Genomic DNA, 25,817 nt, shown 5'->3' with positions numbered 1-25,817 from the left:
TGCAATTCGCAGTGTCCTGCACCCCTGCCCACCTCCTCACCCGTTGCTCTCGGGATCCCGGTAGGAGCACGATAAGCAGGGTTGAGAGAGCACAAATGGTGCTGTGCCAACCAGCGGGGCAAGAACCAAGTCCTCGGCGCAGGGCCTCGGTGCCGACGTCTTGGGATCGGGACCCATCTGTCTTTCCCCACCAGGACACTTGGTCAGCAGCACCTGAGAGAGACTGAGGCGATGGTAGCTTGTTTTAATCCGACTGACCGAACAGTCATTTTCCAGCACAGACCTGAAGACTGACAGGCCTTCCAACCCTCTCCCAGAGATTCTGGGTTACTCATCAGGCTGGTGGCTGAATGTATTTATAGATAAGGAGAAGGCAGCCTGGCCTAGTGAACAGAGCATGGGTTTGGGAATCAGAAAGACCTGGATTCTAACCCCAGCTCTGCCACTTTTCTGCTGTGGGACTTTAGGCAAGTCTCTTAACATCCCTGTGCCTTAGTTATCTCATCTACAAAATGAGGATTAAGACTTGGAGCCCCAAGTGGGCCACTGACTATGTCCAACCTGATTAGCTTATATCTACCCCAGCATTTAGTACAGTGCCAGGAACATAGTAAGAACTCAACAAATACCATAAAAAAAATTGAGGCACCAAATGGAGCCTTCAAACAGCAGAGCTGGGAGGACAGGGGATTCCTAACCCTGGACCTCCCCCGGCCTGTACCAGCTGATGCTCCCCTACTCCTCCCACTGCAGGTATCGAATTGAGCTCTCAAGCGGCCGTGAGTGGCCCAAATGGCCAAGACAGAGGAGAGACCAGAGGAGAGAATGACCGACTGTGGCCCGCAGAATCCAGAGCACCCTCCTCTTTGTCGGCCCTGAGAAGCTAAAGCTTGAAGCCCAAACCTGACACGTTCCTGTTTTTTAAAAAAATGACATTTGTTAAATGCTTATTATGTGCCAGGTACTGTACTAAATGCTGGGATAGATACAGGAAACTGGACCTGCTGCTGCACATCAGCTGAGGGTTGTGGGCCTGGTTGCAACCAAAGCCATCTGGGGAGCTGTGAGTTCTGAATATGAAATCGTACAAAAGAGACCGTGCTTCTCTGGTTCCTCTATCAGAGGCCATGCCAATGGCCGGGCTAGTCCTTGGGCATTCCAAGCAAGAGTTTCTAGCCGGGGACCCCCTGAGACTTAATCTCCCCCAAATCCTTTCCATTCCCTTAACAGTTACTAAGCCCCTGAAATATGAGATGCAAAGCTTGGACAGCTCTCTAGCAAAAATAGCTCTTTTAAAACACCAGGACAATAGCAAAATGTCACATTGGATCAGCATTTCGCCACAGTTTAAGAAAAAGAGGCTTCTTGGAAGGAGCTTTTAAAACCCTTCCTACGCACAGATAAGGTGCAATTTTTAAGGTCTGCAAAAGTCACCATAAACCTCCCAAACTAAAACTAGGTGGAAAGAGACAGGCTAGTGGCTAGAGCACGGGCCTGACCGTCAGGAGGTCGTGGGTTCCAATCCCAGCTCTGCCACTTATCTATTGTGTGACCTTGGGCAAATCCCTTCACTTCTCTGGCCCTCAGTTACCTCATCTGTAAAATGAGGATTGAGACTGTGAGCCCGATGTGGGACAGGGACTGTGTCCAACTCAATTTACTTGTATCCACCCTCGTAACCACTCCAGCACTTAGTACAATGCCTGATCCACAGAAAGCGCTTAACAAATACCACAATTTATTATGTTCGAAGGTGCAGGTGTCAGCAGCTGCCCAGGACTCACCCTATACCCCACCTGGACTGCCACCATATTGATGATGTTTGGAGGCTGAGCAGGTGGCCCAGGCTTCCCCAGTGCCAATCCCAAGACTCGCCAGTGTCGTGTGACAACTCAGTTAGGGGCCAACCAACGTGCTAGGATCCTTCAAGCTACTACTGCTCTCTCAGACCTGCTCCAGCTCTACTAGTTCCTCCCGAGAACTCTGATCAGCATTGTACTTTCCCCTCCATCAGTCAATCAGTCAATAAACCCCACTTGTTAAGCACCTACTAATACAATATGCTGTACAGAGTGCTTGGGAGAATACAAAAGTGTTAGTAGACACTGCCCTCAAGGGAGGACTAACAGCCTCTTTTGGTTTTCAGTATACTGAGAAGCAGCATAGCCTAATGGAAACAGCATGGGCCTGGGACTCATGGGGACAGGTAATGTGTCTGTTTATTGTTATATGTACTCTCCCAGGTGCTTAGTACAATGCTGCGCACACAGTAAGCAGTCAATACGATTGAATGAATGAATGAGTCAGAGGACCTGGGTTCTAATTCCACCTCTGGCACCCATCAGCTGTGTGACCTTAACTTTTCTGTGCCTCAAGTTGCCCCATCTGCAGAATGGGGATTTGGTACCTATTCTCCTTCTCACTTAGAGTGTGAGCCCCATGTGAGACCTGATTATCTTGTATCTACACCAGCACTTAGTACTGTGCTTGACACCTAGTAAGTGCTTAACAAATACCGCAATTAATTATTATTATTACTGTGTGCAGAGAACTCTCCTAAGTGCTTGGGAGAGTACAATAGAGTTAGTAGACATGATCTCTGCCTTCAAGGTGCTGACAATCTGCTGGGGGAGATGGGCACTAAAATAAATTACAGATCAGAGAAGCAATAGAGTATAGAGGTGTGGACTTCGGGGCAAATGGAGGTTGTCCGCTCCCAAGCGCTTAGGGGGCATGGCAGTGCTGAAGTGGCAGTTGGGATGCGAGGTGGATAGATGAGGGAGAACTTTGGGAAGAAAGCACGATGGAAACTTTTGCCAAGGAGCAAGGATAGAAGGAGAAGGGCAAGTTCTCCAGGTTTGGAGTAATAAGAGGGCAGGAAGAAAGAGGTGGCTTATTCCACCATCAGTATTTACGATTCCTTTTCAGTTGTAAGCTTCTTAAGGGCAGGACCCAGGTGGAGTCTTTAACACTCCCCAAGCCCCATTGTCACCTCTTGTCACCTACAGGAGGGGTCGGGGCCCCTGGCCTCGGGGATCCTGCCGACACTTGGCAGGTGGAACCCCCACCCAGAAACCAGGAGTGCTTGTTGGGGCCGGGGCCGTGACCTCACTGGACGCACCCACTCGCAAACATGAAATTTGGGCGTTTTATTGGATCTTGGAAGGCTGACTCAGTAACTCTCTCACTGCACGTCTCAAACGGCTCATCGAACACAGGACAGAGTGGACAGTCCCCCTACCGGTTTCTTTCCAGGTCATGGCTATCCATGCTGGACCTTTGACCTGGTCAGAGCTGGCGCGCTACTGCAGGTGGCCCGAGGTCCTCACCCTGATATGGGTCTCTCGAAGGGCCCACCAAGTACACAAAGCTCCTCCACCGGGTAGCTCACCTTCAGTACTCCAGGTGCGGGAACTCCTTTCTGGGCAGTGTTTGTTACAGAGGAAAGAAATGTTCACTGGGTGATGTGGTTCAGGACCCAGAGGTTGGGGACCTAGGTATCCAGACTGGTGCTTGGGGATCAGTCCTGGGTCTTCCTGGATGGCAAGGACTCTGGCTTGACTGAATACTGCCCCCATTGTCCCTCTGGCAAACCCCTAGAAGACCCCCTGCTACCCCAAACACCCATCGGAGGGAATGTTGGGTGGTCAAGGTGTCAGAGGGGCTTAGGGGTCATGATGGGGAGGAGTTAGAAGAGTCTGGGGGAATTTTGCCCTGAGAAACTAGGGAGTGAAAAGTAGTGTGTTTTAGGATTTTATAGAAAAATATAACAGGGCTCCAGCTCTTAGTACACAGTACACAAGTAAGCACTTAATAAATACTATTACTACTACAAGATAAAGTTGGGAGGGAAAGCTCAGAGTTTGTTGATGAGCGAGAAATATTCAGTTCCTCTCAATTCTAACTCCCCAGCGCCCACTTCCTCAAAATAAATCTTAATCCCAAAAGGCCGTCCCAGAAAAGATGGATTTTTAAACTCAGCAAAAACTCCCTGTTTAGACTAAATCCCAGCCAAAAAATCCTACGGTAGGGTGGAGGGGAAATGGGGGACAGGGAAGACAGGCACCTCTACCCTTCCCCTCCCTTTTCACATATCTCTTTTTCTATCCAGCCCCAGAGCTCCCAAACAAATCACTGGAGCTACAGCACTGGAAGAAAAGACAAAGGGCACAACGTTACAAAGCAGACTGATGCTCAGGGCTCTCCCTGACCCAGTATCCCTTCAGCATTTTGATATTCATCCAACCCCCACCCCAGAGCACTTATGTACCTACCCATCTATAATTTATTTTAATGTCTGTCTCCCCATCTAGACTGTAAGCTCCTTGTGGGCAGGGATTGTGTCTACCAACTGTATTGTAATAATAATAATGATGATGGTATTTGTTAAGTGCTTACTGTGTGCCAAGCACTGTTCTAAGCACTACCCTCCCAAGTGTTTAGTACAATGCTCTGAGCATAGTAAGTGCTCAATAAATACCACTGATTGACTGATTACATGACAACCATGAAGAGGAGGAAGAAAAGGTGAAAGAGGAAGAAGAGGAAGAAGAGGAAGAGAAAGAGGAGGAGGAAGAAGAGGAGAAGGAGGTGACCTTTCCCGGTTAAGAACTTCACTTGCCCTTCTCATAGTCCCCCATCAGCCACAAAAGCCCTTACGTGCCTCCAATACCTCAACAACTCACATCCTCCCCGCCTCCCCGCAGCACTTGTGCCCAAATATTTAACTCTATGGCTTCCTCCTAACTGTGCTTTCTCTTAGCATCTGTCTCTCCCACTAGACTGTAAGCTCCTCCGGGGAAGGGCCCATGTCTAGGAGCTCTCTTCTCCTCTCCTAAGCGCTGGGTACAGGACCTTCCACACGGTACGTCTTTAGTCAGAGCTACCGATTGACTGGTGTCTCTTAAGTGTCACTGGGGATCAGGGAAGGTGAAGCAGAGTTTTGGCACAGAACAGGGCCCTTGGTCATGTATGGGTTCCGCAGCCTCCGCAGTCTCCTTTGCCCTCCGGGCTCCGGAAAGCTCGCAGCACCACCTGCTGTCTCACAGTGGGAGAACTGGTCTGAAATGGCCTGGGCTCCCCTGCCCCTGACGTCCCTAATAATAATAATAACCATTATTATTATAATAACCATTATTATTATTATGGTATTTGTTAAGCTGGACAGCGAAAAAACAGAATAGAATGAACATCGATTCTTTTGAAAAGTGGTGTTGGATAAGGCTTTTGAGAATACCATGAACTGCCCGAAAAACCAAGATGGTTTTGGGAGCATATTAAACCAGAGTGGTCTTAGGAATGCCAAATGACTCGACTTAGATTTGCATATTTTGGACACATAATCAGGAGGACTACTTCTCTGGAGAAGACGCTAACGCTAGGAAAAGTCCAGGGATAACGTGGAAGAGGCAGACCAGCAGCTAGATGGATAGACACCATAACAACGATAACGGAAGAACCGTTAGAAAGGTCGCAGGTTATGGCAGAGGACAAGACGTTCTGGAGAAAGTATATCCATGGAGTCACTATGAATCAGAAATGACTCGACAGCACTTAATAATAATGGGGTAGATACAAGGTAATCGGGTAGTCCACGTGAGGCTCACAGTCTTAGTCTCCATTTTACAGATGAGGTAACTGAGGCACAGAGAAGTTAAGTGGCTTGCACACAGCCCCTGATGCCCCTTTCGCCTCATCCCTCCGGAATGACCTGAGCCTGTGTGGCCTCGAGACAAAGGGGAAGGTGGGAAGAGAGCAGGAGTGGGGTGAGGGTCTTCTTTCTTTCACTGGAATCAGGACCGGGGAAGCGGATGTCCCAACATGAGGGGTGTCTCTCCCCGCCCCCTCCATTCCCTATGCCCACCCAGCTGCAGAGACGCTGCCCATTCTCCCTCACTGAGGTGCTCAGTACAGTGCCCTGGTTGTGGGCCCAGGGGTGTGTTCCCAGCCAAAAGGACTCTGTCCAGTGGCTACAGACCATCTTCTGCCGGCCTTAGGGGGAGAGTCTTGCCTTTGTGGAGAGTGCGCAGTTGTGTTTCAGGCAGAAGAGCCTCCTTCTAACCAGGATGACCCAATCCCATATCCCCAGCATGTTTTTAGCTCCTACCACTCTGACCCAAGCACCGGGTACAGGCCGCTGACACAGGGACTCTCAGGACACCACCAGCAACCAACCGGACAAGATTAGCTCGCTGGGCAGGGAGCGTGTGCCAGGCAGGCCCAAGCCTCTGTCTGCTCTCAAACTTAATGGTTCCTCCCAAGTGGTGGGGTGGCACTAGTGATGGGGTGGCACAGCCGCCCCAGGTTCCCTGCCATGGGGGTCAGTGAGTGGGCAGGCTGCTCTCCCCAAGCAGTGATGGATGCGGTGTCAGGTCAGCTCCTGACCAGCCTGAGTCTGCCCCCCCTGCCCGGGTCACCCCAGGCCTGGGTAGCCACAGGAGGGGATGTCAGCTCTGCTTCCCCCAAATAGAGACAAATGACCCAGCCCTTCATGGACGGAGGTGTCTTGTCGCTCCCACCTCTGAGTCCCGCCAGCAATGAGGCACCTCACAGCCTCTGCCTCCAGGGCCCACCAGCATCCACATGGTCACTCACGAATAAGATTCCAACAGGTTGGTAAGCAAGAGGAAATGCCCCCTGCCCCCTCCACCTTCCCCTCGTCCTTTCCGATTCTTTCTGGAACCTAGGTGAGACATGATAAAGGTTTGAAAGAAGCATCGGCAGCAGTTTAATGGCCCTGGACTGACTCCTTCTGGACAGTGGCCTTGGGCCGCCCGGGACCCTCGAGGTGTCTGGGGAATCCCTGACGCTGAAGGGCTGAGAAGTCCTAGAGAATCAAGCCTGTGGGATTCACCGCTTGACAGGCTGGGCCAGCTCCCGGATTCTTTGAGAACACACTGCTTTTTTAGCATTTTCCTTCACGGAAAAGGCTTCTGGATTGAAGTGAACAAGATTTGCGGATGCCCTGCAGTTAGGGAAGAAAACAAATGAAAAAACCAACCGGAAATCAAGTCATCTTCTTGGCATTTTAGATGTGAACCCCAAGTCCGAGGGAGAAAACAATTGGACCAGTCCCCCCAAAGAGCAGGAGAAAGTCAGGGCCCCATCTAATAATAATAACAATAATAATAATAGCATTTACTAAGCACTTACTATATGCCAGGCACTGTACCAAGCTCTGGGGTGGGTACAAGCAAATTGTGTTGGACATAGTCCATGTCCCACATGGGGCTCACAATCTCAATCCCCATTTTACATATGAGTTAACAGGCACAGAGAAGTGAAGTGACTTGCCCAAGGTCACACAGCAGACAAGTGGTAGAGCTGGGATTAGAACCCATGACCTTCTGACTCCCAGGCCTGTGCTCTATCCACTAAGCTATGCTGATTCTCTAAGCCATGTAGGAACTGAGGCACTGACTGAGACAGTTTGGAAATCAGGAGTGCCCATTCTGAGACCTTCACCTTGGATCAGACAGGATATTTAGCACTCCCTGGCCTGGTGGTGGAAAAAATCTGGAACACCTCATCTTTCTCCCTATACCCTCTCCTCCTCAGAACTTTCCACCTCAGTGGACTACATCTCCATCCTCCCTGTCATCCTTGACTCCTTGCTGTCTTTTAATTCTCACATCCAGTCTACTGCCAAATCCTGCCAGTGCTTCCCACATTACATCTTTCAGTTCCTTCCCTTCCTCTCCACCCAAACCATTTCCTCCCGAGTCCAAACTCTGGAATCGCCTCTGATAGATTATTGCATCAGCCTTAGTACAGTGGTTGGCACAAGTAAGCGCCCAATAAATACGATTGAATAAATCAACTTCCTCACCAGTTTCTCAGCCTCCAGCCTCTCCCCCTCCAATCCACCACCCCGCTGGCACTGCACAGACCATCTTCCCGAAGCATTGCTCAGCCCCACCTCTCCTCTCCTCCAAACTCTCCATTGGCTCCCCGTGCCCCACCACATCAAACGAAAACTCCTCATAATCAGTTTCCCTTGGTAGAGCTGAGAGCCCGGTCTCAGAGCCCTGACTCCGGGCTGACCGTGAGAGTGCAGTTGGTCGTGGGGAAAAGTGGTCCAGGAATTACCGAGTGAGCACAGCAGGCCAGACTGAATGCTCTGGAAAGCTCTCTCCCTCCCCTTCGCCGAACCCCTCCTCTGCTCCTGCCCCTCCCCTGCCCCCAGCCTCTCCCTGGCAGCCACAAGCACCTCCGGATGGGAGCAGATAACTGGACCGTCCGAGGAGACGCGAAGGCACGCATGGCAGCAGGAGAAACCAGCCACTGGGCATCCCGGATCGGCAGGTACCCGTCGGGCAGGGGCCTGGCTTGGGCAAGCTTGATAGTCCGGGGAGTTGGTTTTGCTTCCCTGGCCGTCTTGGACACCTTTGGGGGAAAGGCCGTGGCCACAGTGACCCCACAGGACAACATTCTGGGAAACAAGTGCTCATTTTCTTTCCAAGGACCGCTAGATTGTAAACACCTCAGAGGCCAGGATCGTGTCCGCTAATTCTACTGTCCTCTCCCAAGCATTTAGTCCAATGCTCTGCACACACTAAATGTTCAGTAAATAGTATTGACCGACTGATTGTTGGATCAACAATATTTAATGAACCGCTACTTTGTGGAGAGCTAGTGAGGTGACCTGTGACTGTTGTCCCTCTCCCCCTCCCCCTGCTTTCCTCCCCCTCGCTACCCGCCAGTAGAGCATGGGGGATCTTTGGAGCAGAAATCCCACTCTAACAGGGCCATGGACCCATGACGCTGTGACACCGCCGTGCCTGCAGATGACGGGGAGACACTGGTGGGAATCCATGAGCCTCCCCAGACCCAACCACTACGTCATGAGGTCAGATGGGCTGTGGGGACGGTGTGGGAACCCAGTGGCTGAAGCCACTTTCCCCTTTAGCAGGTCCCTCGTGAGTTCTGTGGGCCCTGCAGAATCGAGAGTCAGGAACTACCTCCTGAGCCCTTAGGATAGTGCATTGCACCCAGAGCTGCCCAGCAGATATCGTTATTACTACTATTACTATTTCTACAACAACTATCACCACCAGCCCAAGGGCTTTTGGTGCCTGGAGTTTTGGCCTGAGCCCTGCAGGAGCTCACACTTCCCAGGGCTGAAGGTTTAGCTGGTCTCCAAGCCAGCAGAACAGCGCAATGAACGACCTCCTTCCCTGTGGCAGTCAGTTTTGGGACTCCAGATCAACAGTACTGAGTGCACGTCTGCTCTGTGCTGAGCACGGTACTAGGTGCTTGGCTTTCTCCCCCAAAAAGCCACATAGTCAGTAGGGCACGATCCCTAGTGACAGTAATGATGATGTCAATAATGTCAACAACTGTGGCACTGGTTAAGCTCTTATTATGTGTCAAGCACTGTGTTAAGCATTGGGGTAGGTACAAAATAATCAGACCCCACATGGTTCTCCCAGTCTAAGTTGGAGGGAGAACAGGTATTGAATCTCCATTATGCAGATGAGGGAACTGAGATACAGAAAAGTTGAGTGATTGATCCAAGGTCACACTGCAGACAAGTGGCAGAGCAAGGATTAGAATCCGATCCTTCTGATTCCCAGGCCCAGGCTCCATCACTAGGCCATGTTGCAGGAGATTCTGGGCTACTGGTGTGGGTGGCAGAAGAGGAGATCCAAAGCCCAAAACAGGTCTTTTGGTCTGAGAAGTTGGAGCAAATTCGGCCTGGAGGTGGTGGAAGGGCTAGAAAACCCAGTAGGGTCCTTTCCAACTCTCAGGCTAAACTGTGCATCTCTCTCAAACATCTCTAAATGGCAGGTATTGTGGCCCAGCAGAGAGAACATGGGTCTGGAGGTCTGGAGACTTGGGTTTTAATCCTGGCTCCGCTGCTTACTTGTTGTGTGACCTTGGGCTAGTCACTCTAGCTTCATTTAGGCTTCAGGCTTAGGTTTCAGCCTCTTTAGGCTTCAGTTCCCTCATCTGCAAAAATGGGGACAAGATGCTTGCTCTCCCTACCTGGTAGCCTGTGGGCCTCAGGTGGGGTAAGGATGGCCTCATGTGGCCAGGCCTAAGCACGATACCAGGAACATATGAAACATTTAGTAACTACCACTCTTACTGTGAAAATGTCAACTTCTTAGGCCCAGAACTGCACTGGTGGTAGTGACAGCAGAGGGCATGGATGGAGGGAGGTAGAAGGAAAGGACAGGAGATAAGAAGGGAGGGAGAAATGGAAAGGGGTGATGATGAGGAAGACTAGGAGGGGGAACCTTTCTCAACCCTCCCCAGATCTTGCTCCCCTTGGATTCCTCCACCTCATGCCCACCGGGTGACCCTCCCAGACCTCCCACTCTCTCAGGCCAATGACCTTCTTCTCTCTTCCCCATCCTGACATCTTTAGACTGTAAGCCCATCAAAGGGCAGGGACTGTCTCTATCTGTTACCGATTTGTACATTCCAAGCACTTAGTACAGTGTTCTGCACATAGTAAGCGCTCAATAAATACTATTGAATGAATTAATCTTACCCAGCGGATCGGCTCTTCCTTTCTCCCCAGGTCCAAAACCAGAGATTCGCTCTTCACCTTTGGCTGGGAAAGACTGGTCAGTCGCTGGGAAGCCTGAGCCCTCAGGGCTGTTCTTGGGATCTGAGTCTCAACCTACAGCACCACAAAGAGGAGACACACACACATGCACACAGGCCTTCTACAGTACCTAAGACCGGAGACGACACTTTGCATCCTTTTTGGGCTGAGCCACCAGATGCCACTTCCCACAGCCCAAGGAGGAGGAGGAGCACCAGGAAGACCAGGTGGAGGAGAGTGGAGTGATCCAGGGAAGGTGGACACCAGGGCTTTCCCCACAGCGATGGGGAATCACGGCCAAGCGTTGTGGTAAAACGAATATTCTCCAGGGGCAGGATGACAAAATCCAGCTGGGAGACAAGTGAGGTTTGGTGTTGGGCCACTGCTTGGGGAAGAGTTGGGAGACCACCATTGTCTGAGGATGTCATCAGCATGGGAACATGGGAAGGGGGAGGTGTTGGAACCACCCAACTGGAGCCAGGCCTGGGGGACCTTAGTTTCTCCTTGATTCTGCCCTCCCCACTGGGAGGGAACATCTCTCACTCCGGCTTATACAATGAGCACCCCCATAGTGGATCAGGGACAGGCCTAGGTGGTTCATGTTGCCTTTCAAAATAGTAATCAGGGGATCAAATCATGCTTACTATGGACCAAGCTCTGTGCTAAGCATTGGGATAGATACAGAGAATCAGATTGGACTCAGTCCCTGCTCCATATGGAACTCCCAGTCTAAGAAGGGAGCAAATCAGACATCTTGTCCCCATTTTACAGATGAGGGAATGAGGCCTAGAGAGCTTAAGTGGCTTGCCCAAGGTCACCCAGCAGGCCAAGCGCCAAGCTGGGACTAAAACCCAGGTCTCTCACCCCAGGTCCGGGTGCCCTTCTCCAGGTTGTGCTGCCTCAAAGCAAGGGTGAGGCCTAACTGCGCTTCCAGGGCACTGCAAACTTGGACTTTATGGGGAAGTTCAAACAGCAGGCATTTAACAGTTAAAGCAGTCATCTGGGCACCTCTTCTCTGTGCCCAGCAGCAGTTCTGCCCTCACAGAAATGCTCGGGGCAAGAGACGGGATGAGCGCTCGCCTGGCTGAGGCAGGAGGGCACTTCTCCCAGGTCAGCGGGTTCGTTGGTCCAGGCCCTTTACCGTCCGAGGTGGGCAGTAGTCCTGGTGCTGCAATTTGGCTTGCGAAAGTCTCTTCAGATGCTCCGAAGCCTCACATGTAAGTGCGGCCCTGCTCACAGGCCATTCGGGGGAGCTCCGGGGCCTGTGGACGAACGCAGATGGCGAGCAGCCGTGCGTGACTGAGGCAGGATAGCGAGCAGCCCTTTGTAATGGGGGCAGAAAATTCCTTGGGCTTTGGGGTCGATTTTAGAGAAAACATTTCTGAATCAACATTCATTCTCTTCTAAGACCCTCAGTTCTGCTCTGGTGCCTGCTCACTTCAAGCGCTGGCTGGAATGTGACGGCAGAAGGAAGGAGAGGGGAAGGGGAAAAGGAAGGGGAAGAGGGAGGGGAAGGAGAAGGCTGGGACCACTGGGGAATGAGGAACTGTTCTTCAGTGATATGAACCAGTCAGGGTTTGGGGCACTGCGAGTTTGGAGGAAGGGTTGGGTGCCTGTACCTGGCAGCAGGCATGGGTGGAGGTGACAGTGACTGTTCTCCCCAGCTTGCTTTCTGAGAGAAGCCCCCTCCTTCCTCCTCCCCACAGTCCATGTCCTGGGAGAGCCAGGGCCTCTTCGCCAGACTCCAAGAGTTGGGGTTTGGTGCAATTAGTCTCTCTCTCTCTCTGCTGCCCATCCAGGTGGAGCCCATGACTAGCCCCAACCGCCCAGTCCCCGGTCTCAGAACACCCTGTTCCCCTGGCCGGAACAGCCCGGTCTCTCTCTGGCCTGGCTACCAGGATCCCCTGGGGCAGCGGGGCTCAGGAAAATTGAATTCTGTCCTGCCACTGTCCACTGGAGGGTTTGGAAAGCCTGGGCAGTAACGCACCTTAGTTTCAAGTAGGATTCGTGAACTCTTTTGGGTTCTGCCAACTTCAAGATCCGCTCTGAAGGGTAACTAAAAGTCACTCCGGGTGGGTATTTCCAGATTGAAGATTCCCTCCCACAGCTGTAGAGGTATTTGGGCCTAGCCGGGAGGAGAGAAGAGTGATTGATGTGTGGAGATCAGCCTGCCAAATCAATGGCAACTCCATCCTGGGTGGGATGAGGGCTAGAGGGTTGTGACACGGAGCCAGGCAGAGCTGTCGAACTACCATTCGATCAACAGTATGTACTGAGTGCCTTCTGGTGCAGGGCAGTGTACTGTCTGTTGTGTACAGAGCAATGAACCGAGTTCCCACTATGTGAAGGGCACTGAACTGTCTGGGTACTGAATGTCTGGGAACAGAGGACTGAAATGAATACTGGTTGTATAGAGGACACTCTCCAGAGCCTACTGTGGACTGAGCACTGTACTAAGCACTTGCGAGAGTACATGAGAGTTCATAAACATGAATCCTGCCCTCAAGGAGTTTACAATCTAGAAGGGGAGATAGTAAAATAACTTAAAGACAAGATGAAGAAGTGCTCAGAGAATAGAGTGTGAATCAAAATGTGCATAATTGTGACAAGGGATTCAGGCTGTGAGTGCCAAAGTTGTGAGATTGCAGTTGGGAGATGTCAGGGCAAACTCCCCCAACACAGTGCTCTGCACTCAGGAGGCTCTCAATACAGATCACTGTTGATCGATGAGCCTTATCAAAATCACATCTCTCCCAAGAGGACTTCCCCAACTAAACCCTCATTTCCCTGACTCTCTCTCCTTCTGTGTCATCCTTGTGATTGGATTTTTCAATCAATCAGTGGTATTTATTGAGTGCTAACTGTGCACAGAGTACTGTACTAAGGGCTTGTGAGAGTACAACAGGTGGGTTTGTACCCTTTATTCATCCCTCCTTCAGATCCACGACACTTATGTCCCTATCTGTAACTTACTTATTCGTATTAATGCTTGCCTCCCTCTTAGTCTGTAAGCTCACTGTGGGGGGAGAGTGTCTTCCAGCTCTGTTACATTGTGCTCTCCCAAGCGCTTAGTGCAGTGCTCTGCTTGCCATAGTACTCAAAGAATATCATCGATTGATTGATTGACTGACAAGGCTATTTTGGTGGGGTACGGGTCCCGGAGCCTCAAGTTCACTGACCTGCAGAGAGAGCTGTGAACCTTCTTAGGTCTGGCCAAGAACTCGAGGCGCTCTGAGAGACCTGCCCTCAGGGCACTTGCCGACACACTGCGGATAGTCTCCTGATTTCCCCAGTCCAGCCTCCTGGGAAAAGCAGGAAAAAGCCCAATGGATTAAGTTATTCTCTCCCAGCCCTTAGAAAACTGGTCTTCACACATTAAGTGCTTGAAAGCTATTACTACCGCTACATCACTGGCCTTCCACGGTCTCAGGAGTGACTCAGGGCCGCGCCAGATATAGTCTGTCCCTTGCCAACAATGCTCCCCCGCACAGCTCAGATCTTCAACATAGGTCAAACATTCTGGTAAAAATCTCTGAGCACGAGGAAGTAATCAATTACTGATGGAAGAGGAATTCAGCAGTTCTTGCCCACTGGCCAGAGGAGGCTGCTCCTGTCGACGGGAAAATGGCGCCTGGCACCCACCCTGTGCTCATGAGCGCGGATACCCTAAGGAGCCCATGCAGCCTGTGGGGGTAGGGCAGAGCCTGAGGAGGGGGAGTGGGAGGAATAGAGGGAAAGGGATGGAGAATGGCAAGGAGAAGAGAAGTGAGAGGAGGTAAGTGGAGGGGATGGAGGATGAGGGGGACTTGGTTGGGGGCGTGGAGAGGGGGAGGAAGAGGAATCTAGGGTAGGGGGAGCTGGGAGAAGTGAGGGGAAGTGAGTGCTTAAACTTTAAGCTGGTTGTGGGTAGGAAACATGTCTACCAACTCTATTATACTGTACTCTCCCAAGTCCTTAGTACAGTGTTCTGCACACAGTAAACACTCAATAAATATGATCGATCGATTGATTGGGAAAGAGAGACTTGAGAAAGAGAACACTTGGCATGATGCTTTGCTCACATTAGTTAATAAGTTGGTATTTGTTAAACGCTTACTATGTGCCGAGCACTGTTCTAAGCGCTGGGGTAGATACAGAGGAATCAGGTTGTCCCACGTGGGGCTCACAGTCTTCATCCCCATTTTACAGATGAGGTAACTGAGGCACAGAGAAGTTAAGTGACTTGCCCACAGTCACACAGCTGACAAGTGGCAGAGCTGGGATTCGAACTCATGACCTCTGACTCCGAAGCCCATGCTCTTTCCACTGAGCCCCACAGCTTCTCTCAATCAGTACCCTTGCTCAATCAGTACCCTTGATTAATCGATGGATGGATTCTATTCTTCATTTACATCCTCTACCTTGGAGAACTCATTTTGCTCCCACAGCTTCAACTAACAACCATCTGCAGATGATTCCCAAATTTACCTCTCCAGGCCTGACCTCCCTCCTCTGCAGTTTTGAATTTCCTTCTTCCTTCAGGACTTCTGTACCTGGATGTCCCGCCAGCACTTCAAACTAAATATGTCCAAAACGGCTCTCCCCATGATTTTCTTATCACTGGAGATAATAACCCCATTGTTTCTGTTTCACAAGACTGTGCACTTTAGTATCATCCTCATCTCTCATTTTCAACTCACAGATTCAATCCATCACCAAATTCTGTCAGTTCTGCCTTCACGACATTGTTAAAAATCTTCCCTTTCCTCTTCAATCCTATCAATCCTATCAAGCAAATCCAAACACTTATCACATCCTGATTTGACTACTAATATTAATAATATTAATGATGGTACTTGTTAAGTGCTTACTACGTGCAAGGCACTGTACTAAGCGCTAGGGTAGAAAGAAGCCAATCAGGTGGGACACAGTCCCCTGTCCCACATGGGGCTCATAGTCTCGATCCCCATTTAACCCATTTTATCTGTAAAATGGGGATTAAGACTGTGAGCCCCATGTGGGACAACCTGTTTACCTTGTACAGCCCCAGCACTTAGAAAGGTGCTTGGCACATAGTAAGCACTTAACAAATGCCATCATTGTTATTATTAGATGAGGGAACCGAGGCCCAGAGAAGTAAAGTGACTCGCCCAAGGTCTCACAATAGGTAAGTGGCAGAGCTGGGATTGGAACCCATGACCTTCTGACTCCCAGGTCCATGCTCTACTCGCTACGCCATGCTGAGCTTTCTGGCTCCTGCCTCTCCCCACTCTAGTCCAAACTTCACTGTGCTGCCTGGATCATTTTTCTAAAAATATATTCAATCCCTGTCTTGCCACTCCTCAAGAAACTCCAGGGGTTGCCCATCTACCTCCACATCAAACAGAAATGCCTTACCATCAGCTTTAAGGCACTAATTCAGCTTACCCCTTCCTACCTTGCCCCACTGATTTCCTTCTGCAACCCAACTCTTACCCTTTGTTCCTTCAATGTCAAGCTACCCTTTGCACTTTGATCTCATCTATCCTGCTGCAGACCTCTCGTGCCTTTGGCCTGGAACTACTAGAGAAGCAGCGTGGCTTAGTGGAAACAGCCCAGGCTTGGGAGTCAGAAGTCGTGGGTTCTAATCCCGGCTCTGCCACTTGTCTGCTGTGTGACCTTGGGCAAGTCACTTCACTTCTCTGTGCCTCAGTTATCTGTAAAAATGGGGATTAAAAAATATGAGCCCCATGTGGGACAATCTGATTACCCTGTATCTACCCCAGCGCTTAGAACAGTGTTCTGCACATAGTAAAGGCTTAAATTAATTACTGCCCACTTCATATCTGACAAACCACCATTCTCTCCACCTTCAAAGTCCTTCAAAAATCACATCTCCTCTATGAGGCCTTCCCTGACTAAGCCCTCATTCCCCCTACCTACCCTTCCTTCCGTGTTGCTTATGCACTGGGATCTGCAACCCTTAATCAGTTGACGTTCATCCTACCCTCAGTCCCACATACATTCACATCCTTATACCCTGCCATTTCCCCTGTCGGTAATTTATTTTAATGTCTGTCTCCCCCTTAGAATGTAAGCTCCTCATGGGTAGGGATCACGTCTACCAACTGTACTCTGCTTAGTTCAACGTCTTGCATAGAGTGAGCCCTCAGTAAATATGACTGATTGATTGATTGATTGAACCATATTGTCAGCTTACCTGACTGGAGATCCCCATTCCCGTTTGGGCTTAGAAAGCTGTCGGTCTCTGATCCTGGTCAATGAAATCAAGAACACGGACTGATTCCATTTGTGAGAATACAGAAGTCTTCACCCCCCGCCCCCCTCCCCAAGAGGCCCTACCCTCTGGCCTGGTGGACTAGAGCAGGACTGGGAGTCAGGAGACCTGCCTCTGCCACTGGCCTGCTGTGTGACCATGGGGAAGCCTCTTGGGGAAATATCTCTGGCCTGTTTCCTCATTTGTATAATGGGGAAGAAGATAGGCCGGGAGTTCCCTGTGAGAGACAGGGCTTATGTCTGAGCTCATAAATCTTTATCTACTCCAGCACTTAGCACATAAGTGCCATAATAATAATAATAATAGTAATCATTATTATTATTATGGTTACAAAGAAACTGAATTGGTCAAGCCCTGATGTAAGCAGCAAGGGGGACTGTGTGAGGGTCCCACATGATATGTGACTGACGGCCCCACACAACATAACTTCTGTGTATCTGCCTGCCCCCTCCTCCACTGTGACCCATGTGTGACTGTCCTCCCACTGAACCCCATATGTGACTGACTGCTCCTCACTGTATGCCTGACTGCCCCCAACAAACTATCAATCGGTCCATCATATTTACTGAGCTCTTACTGAGTGCGGGCCACTGTACTAAGCATTTGGGAGAGTACGGCACAACAAAATTACAGAAACTGCCCCCAACAAACTATCAATCGGTCCATCATATTTACTGAGCTCTTACTGAGTGCGGGCCACTGTACTAAGCATTTGGGAGAGTACGGCACAACAAAATTACAGAAACAATCCCTGCCCAGAACGAGTTTATATTGTAGAGGGCTGTGGGGCTGTGGGGTGGGGTGAGTATCAAAGTGCTTGGAGAAGGGAGGGGGAATAGAGTGGGGAAAGGAAAGGTAAGAAAGAGAAGGCTTCTTGGAGGAAGTACTATTTAGGTAGGGCTTTGAAGATGAGCACAGCAGTGATCTGTCAGATGTGAAGTGGGCAGGAGTTCCACTTCACTTTTATTGCCATTGTTCTTGTCTGTCCATCTCCCCCGATTAGACTGTAAGCCCGTCAAACGGCAGGGACTGTCTCTATCTGTTGCCGACTTGTTCATCCCAAGCGCTTAGTACAGTGCTCTGCACATAGTAAGCGCTCAATAAATACTATTGAATGAATGAGTTCCAGGCAGGAGTCAGGGGGTGAGAGAGAGCTCTCTCTCACGCGTGAAAGAACCGAGAGCAGGGCACAATTAAGTAGATCGGTGCTAAAGGAGCAAGATGTGTGGGCTGGGTTTTAGTTGGAAATGTGTGACGTTAGGTAGGATGGGGAGTCTTGCCGGAGTGATATTTACTGAGTGTTTGCTTTGTGTCAAACACTGTACTAAGCTTTATAGTAACAACTGCGGCATTTCTTACATGCTTATTAAATGTCTGGCACCATACCAAGCCCTGGGATGGACACAAGCAAATCGGGCTGGGTGCAGTTCCTGTCCCATATGGGTTTCACAGTCCCAATCCCCATTTTACAGGTGAGGGAACTGAGGCACAGGGAAGTGAAGTGATTTGCCCAAGGTCACACAAGAGACAAGTGGCAAAGGCGGGATTTAGAACCCTCTAAACTGTGAGCTCGTTGTGGGCAGGCAATGTGTCTGTTTCTTGTTGTATTGTACTGTCCCAAGCACTTAGTACAGTGCTCTGAACATGGTAAGTGCTCAATAAATACAATCGGATGAATGAATAAATGAACTCAGATCCTTCTGACTCCCAGGCCCATGCTCTCCATCCACTACTTCTCTAATAATAATAGTATTATGGAGTGCTGACTCTGTGTCCGCTTGGGACTGACTGACTGTCCATAAAAGAGACTCAGCCCCAGCGAACCTGCAAGAGCCTGTCCTGCCCCATCACCCCCGACCCCAAGGCCCTCAGGCACGGTGCAGGATTGAAGTCAGCATTCTTTACCACTCACTTGGCTCATCCCAATACGCGGCATGAGACAGTGGGCCCTTGTCCATTTGAAGAAAACTTTTCCTACTAGGCTAGACTCCAAAGACTTCTGGCCAAGGCAGGTACTTAAGCCAACCCTGCCCAAAGCAGAACTGACAAAATCGACCCTGAATGGGAAGCCATTCACATCACCCTGAGAACTAAGGACCACTCACTACACATCTTCCTGATCCAAATCTACTCCGGGATTCTTATACCGATCCTTTGTGGTCTAGTGGGCAGAGTTTGGGGCTGGGACTCAGGAGACCCGGGTTCTAGTCCCAGCTCTGCCACTGGCTTGCCATGTGACCTAGAACAAGTCTCTGAACCTTTCTGAGCCTCAGTTTCCTCCTCTTTAAATCTGGGTTTAAATACCCACTCTGCCTCCTCCCTGTCTGTGTCTGATCTGTGCCTTTCTACAGACTGAGTCTACCTGATTATCTTGTATCTACTCCCAGTGCTCAGTACAGTACTTGGCACATAGTAAGTGCTTAATAAAAAATACTGCCATTATTATCATCACCCCAGTACTTAGCACAAATCACAAAGTGATTTGGTATTTGGAAAGCACCTAGTGAATACTGTAATTACAAATTACTAGACTGTACACTCTCTCACTAGGTTGAAAGCTTGCTAGATTGTAACCCCCTTGAGAGCTTTGATCATGTGTGTCTACTACCTTCAGTGTAGTCTTCAAGGAGAAGTAATAGTATTTGTTAAGCACTTAATGTGCACAGATCTCACTGCAAATACTATTGTTTGATTATCACCATTACTTCCCTAGCCCATTTCTCTCTTCATCTCTCCCCATGGTCAGCCTGGTGACCTCCCTACGGTCCCTAGAGTCCAGGTCGGTTGCTGGATGGTTCAGTGGATAGAACCAGGCAGCCAATCATGTGGATGGTTCAGCTAATCACGATATGAGTTCAAGATGCTGCCTGGGCTATCCGTTTTAGTTCAGCCTACTTTGGGCTTGCCAGCTTTGCCTGACTGCCCATGGGTCGTGAAAAGCAGCATGGCCTAGTGGGCTTGGGAGCACAGGCCTGGGTGTCAGAAGGACTTGGGTTCTAATTCCGATTCTACCAATTGTCTGCTGTATGATCTTGGGCAAGTCACTTCACTTCTCTGGGCCTGTAAAATGGAGATTACGACTGTGAGTCCCATGTGGGATGGGGATTTGCTTCTATCCAATCCCAGTGGTAATAAAGTGCCTAGCACATAGTAAGCACTTAACAAATACCCCAATTATTATCAACAGTAGTCACAAACAAAGGTGGTGACTGGCCAGCACTTACTCTGGGCCAAGCACTGGGCTAAGCACCAGGATTGCTACAGGATGACCAGCTGGGACCTGGTCCTTGGTGTTTTCTTGTAGAGGAGGCAGGGAACGGAGTCCACCACTCTCCCCAACTTCAAAGCATTATTAAGGTCAAATCTACTCCAGGAGGTCTTCCCCAATTAAGCCCTCTTTTCCCTGACTCCCTTTCCCTTCTGTATCATCTATGCGCTTGGATCTGTGACCTTTAATATTCATCCCACCTTCAACCCCACAGCACTGTTGAACATATCTATAAATGATATAGTACAAATTATTCATTCATATTAATGTCTATATCCTCCTCTAGACTGTTAACTCATTGTGGGCGGGGATCACATCTACCAACTCTGTTGTATTGTACTCTCCCAAGTGCTTAGTACAGTGTTCTGCACACAGTAAGCACTGAATAGTCAGTCAAGTCAATCATATTTATTTATTCCTGTGTGCAGAGCACTCTACTAAAATCTTGGGGGAATACAATACAATAAACAGACATATTTCCTGCCCACAACAAGCTTTAAGTCTAGAGCGGGAGGCAGACATCAACAGATATAAATTAATGATGATAATTAGCGTGATGGGAGATGGAAAGGAACCTGTTGGGCAGATGTGTGGACCCCCTGGCCTCATCTTCTTCTTCGGGGTTGTGTTCATTCATTCGTTAATTCATTCAATCCTATTTAGTGAGCTCTTATTGTGTGCAGAGTACTATACTAGAAAGGGTTAGAGAAGCAGCGTAGCTCAGTGGAAAGAGCCCGGGCTTGGGAGTCAGAGGTCATGGGATCGAATCCCGACTCAGCCACTTGTCAGCTGCGTGACTGTGGGCAAGTCACTTCACTTCTCGGTGCCTCAGTTAGCTCATCTGTAAAAGGGATTCAACTGTGAGCCTCACGTGGGACAACTTGACGACACTGTATCGACCCCAGCGCTTAGAACAGTGCTCTGCACATAGGAAGTGCTTAACAAATACCAACCTTTTTATACTCAGTGCTTGGAAAGTATAATTCAGCAATGGAGAGAGACAATTCCTGCCCACACTGGGTTTACAGTCTAGAAGGTGGATAGATAGACATCAAAACAAGTAGTAGTAGTAGTAGAAGGCTGAGGAACCTAACCAGGGCCGCCTTCTGCCAGCAGCCCCGTGGGCACAGGGGACCCTTTCCCAGTACTCTCCTCCACCACCCCTTGCTTGACTGTTCAGGGAGAACCCGCACGTTGGGCCTTACCTTCCCAGCTGGATCGAGCAGGAATGGCGAACTGCAGGAAAAAAGGCAAAACCAAAATGTCCTTCAGAAACCCGGGGCCTACTCTTTGTGCCAATAGGAGGGGCCAGCGGTGGCCTGCGGGAATACCGACCATGTGGAACCCTTCCTCCCCTCTGCCCTCCCCAACTGCCAGCTCCCACTGGGTTTGTCTGGGCTTCGAGCAGAGAACCTCCCATTGGTCAGAACTACTGGGTCCCCCTCTGAGGGCCTAGCGATGAGGCTATGTCAGGGCCTTGCTGCTAGGAAACAGTAATTGGCATCTCTGAGCCCTTGGTGTTTGGCTTTCTGGGCTTTCCAAGAGCTCTGGGTGGAGTCACGGAGGGGTTTGGGAGCCCGGGGGGCCCAGGGGTTCTGCTCAGCTCTGGGCTGCTGCTCCAGGGTTGCTGGGGGATCCAGGCTGGGCGGGTTCCGTTGGTGCAGAATCCACGGGGATCCTGAGACAAGGAGGCAAAAGCAAAAACAGCGCCAGGCAGCCCCTGCAGTCATCAAACACAACAGCTCGGCAAGGGGCAGCCTTTGTATGTGCACAATGTCTGCCTTTAACAGCCACCCACACGTTCACAGGGGAACTTCCCCGTTGGTGTGTTGTATCTACCCCGGGGCTCAGCCTGCCGCCAGCTCCACGCTGAATATCTCACTGGAAATAAATGGGAGGTTGCAGGACTCTAAACATTCACTTAGCCTGGAATTAATCCTTCCAAATAAATATTGGCATTTGATCCCTCACCCCCACGATGCATCAGTCGAGTGTGCCAATGGGGAGGCCAAATGTCTTTGCCAGCGTTCTCCCAGCTGACTGCAAAGGTCTCCGCCTCCTGCACAGCAGAGACTGGAACGAAAATTCTCTCCTCACTCTGATGTGAACAAACTATGGTCTGTCAGTAGAGCAACCCCAAGCCTGCTGCAGGACCACTGACCATTAAGCGTCTCAGGGAAACTAAGCGATACTCAGAGGGCCTCCATCGCTCGGAAAAAATTCAAATGCCCACAGAGTTATTCCGATGCTTCGGTTGGGGTGTGCTGGACTGTTCTGCGGTCTGATGCTCTGTACTTTCCCAGTGCTTAAAACAGTGCTGGCACAAAGGAAGCACTCAATAAATAACATTTGAATGATTGATTTTACAATTTCCAGAGCTAAAGAGTTTCACCATGAGCTAATCCTAGCACTTCTTTTCAGGATTTTCCTGTCCCTCACCTCCCTTCCCCCCCAGGGCACAATCAGCACTGGCAGAATGCCCAGACTCCTCTACTGGAGTTCAGACTTCTTTTTTTTTTAAAAAAATGGCATTTGTTAAGCATTTATTATGTCTCAAATACTGTACTAAGTGCTGGGGTAGATACAAGGTTGAACACAGTCCATGTCCCACATGGGCTTCACGTTCTTGATCCCAATTTTTACAGACGAGGTCACTGAGGCACAGAGAAGTGAAGTGTCTTGCCCAAGGTCACACAGCAGACAAGTGGCGGAGTTGGGATTAGAACCCAGGTCCTCTGAACTCCCAGGCACAGGATCTTTTCCTTAGGCCATGCTGCTTCCCTCTCTGAAAAAGCAGTTCTTTGAAATCTTGCCTGAACTAATCCCTGGCTTTTATATTAATAAACAAACTAATGCCATTTTATTAAACTCTTACTATGCGTTAAGCATTAGGATAGGCCCAAGATAACCAGATCAGGCAGTCTCTTCCCACTCTGGGCTCACAGTCTAAGAGGGAGGAGAGCAGGTTTTTGTATCTCCATTATATAGGTAAGGAAACTGAGGCTCAGAGGGGTTAAATGACCTGTCCAGGGTCACACAGCAGGTGGCGAGAGAGGTGGGATTAGAATCTTCTCATTCTAGTCCTGTGCTCTTTCCACTAGGCTCTGGTTGCCTCTCCCATAACCTTTAAAGTGCAGCTAAGCCTCTTTGAAAGGGAATGATCTATAATTAAGACTAAATCTTCCTAAGTGTCTGATAAGCAGCTTAAAGGAAGCTTAATGTGGTGACAGAGAAGAGAGGAGGAAGGATTGAGGAATTTTCGAGTCCCAGACTCCATGGCCTTGCAGGCCCAGAATACATCTTTATTCAGAGGCCAGGCACCTGGTTTCAGAGTTGATTTTCTATTGGCTATTATTGTTGTTTATAGCCTACTAATATTGACCCAGAATATCAGTATTCTAAACTCTATCAGGCCATTTAGAAACACAGTCTCTGCTCTCCCAGAGAATATATTACATTTCATATTTGCAAATTGTGTATATAATTTACAGTTGTCCTTCATTTGTCTTTCTGAGAACCAGAATGGCCCAGTGGGAAGAACACAGGACTGGGAATCAGGAAATTTAGCTTCTAATCCTGGCTCTGCCACTTGCCCGCTGTATGATCTTGGACAAGTGACTTAACTTTTTTGTGTCTAGACTTTTATAAGCTCACTGTGAGCAGGCAATGTGTCTACCAATTCTGTTATACTGTACTCTCCCAAGTACTTGGTACGGTGATTTTCACACAGTAAGAGCTCAATAAATACCACTGAATGATTCTTTGTGTCTCCATTTCCTCAACTGTAAAATGTCAAATGTCTGTTTCCTCATGTCTTCTCTGCCCCTTCTAAAGTGAGCCCCATGTGGAACAGACACTGTCATATCTGATTGTATTGTAACCACTTATCAAATACAATTATTATTTTTCATTCCACTCCTGATGGCGAATTTGATCTTAAAACTGTAAGCTCCTTTTTTATGGTATTTGTTAAGTGCTGTGCCAGGCACTGTTCTAAGCGCTGCTCCTTGTGCGCAGGGAACGTGCCTACCAACTGTATTCTCCCAAGTGTTTAGTATAGTGCTCTGCACACAGTAACTGCTCAATATAGTCCACTGATTGATATGTGGGTGCATGAATAACTAGGTCACTGGGGGACTGACATGCCCATATGCAGACTGTCCTTTGCTGGCCTGTCCTGTTGATTGATGTTAGCCTCTGACAAGTTTTACTATCCGCAAAGTAAACAACTTAGTTTACTAAGCCACTCTCATATCCCTCCCAAGACCCAAAGAGCAATTGCTAGCTTCCCATTTTATCGTTTAAGAAACTAAGTCCCAGAGAGATCAGGTGACTTACCAATCCTTGGCCAATCAGAGCAGGCCAAGCCAGAGCTCCTGATCGGCCTTTCCTCGGTGCCTTCAGCCGCCCCAGCTTCTCAACCTTTTGGAGGCATTGAAAGATTCTAGAAGGAGTGGCTTTACCTCCCATTCCTCCAAGAATTATGCGGGAGAGAAAGGAGGATGGTGCAACAGAGAAAACTGGATAAAATGGAAGACTTGTGGAGGAAGAAAAGTTTCGGCAAAGAGAGTGGCAAGTGAATTAGGTTACTGGATTAATTAATTAATTAATGTTGGTATTTGTTAAGTGCTTACTATGTGCCGAGCACTGTTCTAAGCACTGGGGTAGACACAGGGGAATCAGGATTGTCCACGGGGCTCACAGTCTTAATCCCCATTTTACAGATGAGGTAATTGAGGCACAGAGAAGTGAAGTGACTCGCCCACAGTCACACAGCTGACAAGTGGCAGAGCTGGGATTCAAACTCATGACCTCTGACTCCAAAGCCCGTGTTCTTTCCATTGAGCCACGCTGCTTCTCCCATGAGGGGAGGCCCTGTGAACTGGTAGAAAAAGCACAAACCCTTGAGTCGGGAGGCCCGAGTTCTTGTCCCAGCTCTGCCACTGGCCGCTGGTTGACTCTGGGCAGATCACTAACCACTCGGGGCCACGTTTTCTCATCTGTAAAATTGAGGGCACAGTCCCTCGGCACTTGGGGACCATGCTTGACGCACAGCAATAAGTGGAGAAGCAGGCTTGGTGTAGGTGGAAAGAGGCCTGGGAATCAAGAGGACCTGGACAGAATCCTGGCTCTGCCATTTGCTCACTGTGTGACCTAGATCAAGTCACTTAATTTCTCTGTTGCCTCGGTTTCCTCATCTATAAAATGGGGTTCAATACCTGTTCTCCCTCCTCCCTACATGTGAGCCCCATGTGAAGCAGCATGCATAGCGGATAGAGTCGCAGGTTCTAATCCTGGCTCTGCCACCTGTCACCTCTGTGACTTTGGCAAGTCACTTAACTTCTTTGTGCCTCAGTTACCTCATCTGTAAATGGGATGAGACTGTGAGCCCCACATGGGACAACTTGATACCCTCGTATCTTATCCCAGCACTTAGAACAGTGCTTGGCATCGTAAGCACTAACAGCATCCCATCACTATTATGATTAGTTATCTTGGATTCCACCCCAGCGACTTTCGACCACGCGCCTCAAGCACACAGTAAGCGACCGACCACGAGTGAGGACCCTTACTCCCCGGTCGATCAGGTAACGCCATCCCGGCAGCAGCCCCGTGTCATCTGCTCTTGGTCTGGGGCCGAGCGAGGTGCGCGGCCGCACGCGCCCGGAGGAGCGTCCTTACCGTTCTGCCCCAGCCGCTGTCAATCCTCAGCACCCCCAGCTCACGGCCTCCGAGGG

The 25,817-nt window shown here is 49.6% G+C and overlaps 1 protein-coding gene across 3 annotated transcripts; it reads right to left on the bottom strand.

Annotated features, from left to right (window-relative positions):
- Positions 1–6,697: 6,697 nt before the first annotated feature.
- Positions 6,698–24,745, bottom strand: THEGL (theg spermatid protein like). 3 transcript variants are annotated; one of them, XM_029072752.1, is made up of 10 exons: positions 24,418–24,745; positions 21,684–21,757; positions 21,285–21,315; positions 16,734–16,813; positions 13,735–13,857; positions 12,543–12,680; positions 11,697–11,817; positions 10,499–10,630; positions 8,210–8,385; positions 6,698–6,964 (listed from the first exon to the last, which is right to left on the bottom strand). In XM_029072752.1, exons 1-10 carry the CDS (start codon positions 24,547–24,549, stop codon positions 6,850–6,852), a joined length of 1,122 nt encoding a protein of 373 aa, XP_028928585.1. In that variant the 5' UTR covers positions 24,550–24,745; the 3' UTR covers positions 6,698–6,849. The 3 variants fall into 3 exon arrangements, with proteins under 3 accessions (XP_028928585.1, XP_028928587.1, XP_028928586.1); XM_029072754.1 differs by lacking the exon at positions 8,210–8,385; XM_029072753.2 differs by lacking the exon at positions 24,418–24,745 and having other exon boundaries at positions 16,734–16,787; positions 21,285–21,774.
- Between the last annotated feature and the right edge of the window lie 1,072 nt (positions 24,746–25,817).

Source organism: Ornithorhynchus anatinus, chromosome 10 (genome assembly GCF_004115215.2).
Source record: "Ornithorhynchus anatinus isolate Pmale09 chromosome 10, mOrnAna1.pri.v4, whole genome shotgun sequence".
NCBI classification, from domain to species: domain Eukaryota; kingdom Metazoa; phylum Chordata; class Mammalia; order Monotremata; family Ornithorhynchidae; genus Ornithorhynchus; species Ornithorhynchus anatinus.
This window is presented reverse-complemented; position numbering and strand designations above follow the sequence as displayed.

Excerpts from the sequence above, each read along its gene's own strand:
- THEGL (XM_029072752.1), bottom strand. The coding sequence starts at position 24,549 with ATGGGAGGTAAAGCCACTCCTTCTAGAATCTTTCAATGCCTCCAAAAG. Across the intron at positions 21,758-24,417 it reads CTCTGATTGGCCAAGGATTG|GATCCCCGTGGATTCTGCAC; the intron begins GTAAGTCACCTG and ends TCCTTGTCTCAG. Across the intron at positions 6,965-8,209 it reads TTATCTGCTCCCATCCGGAG|GGCATCCGCAAATCTTGTTC; the intron begins GTGCTTGTGGCT and ends CCCTAACTGCAG.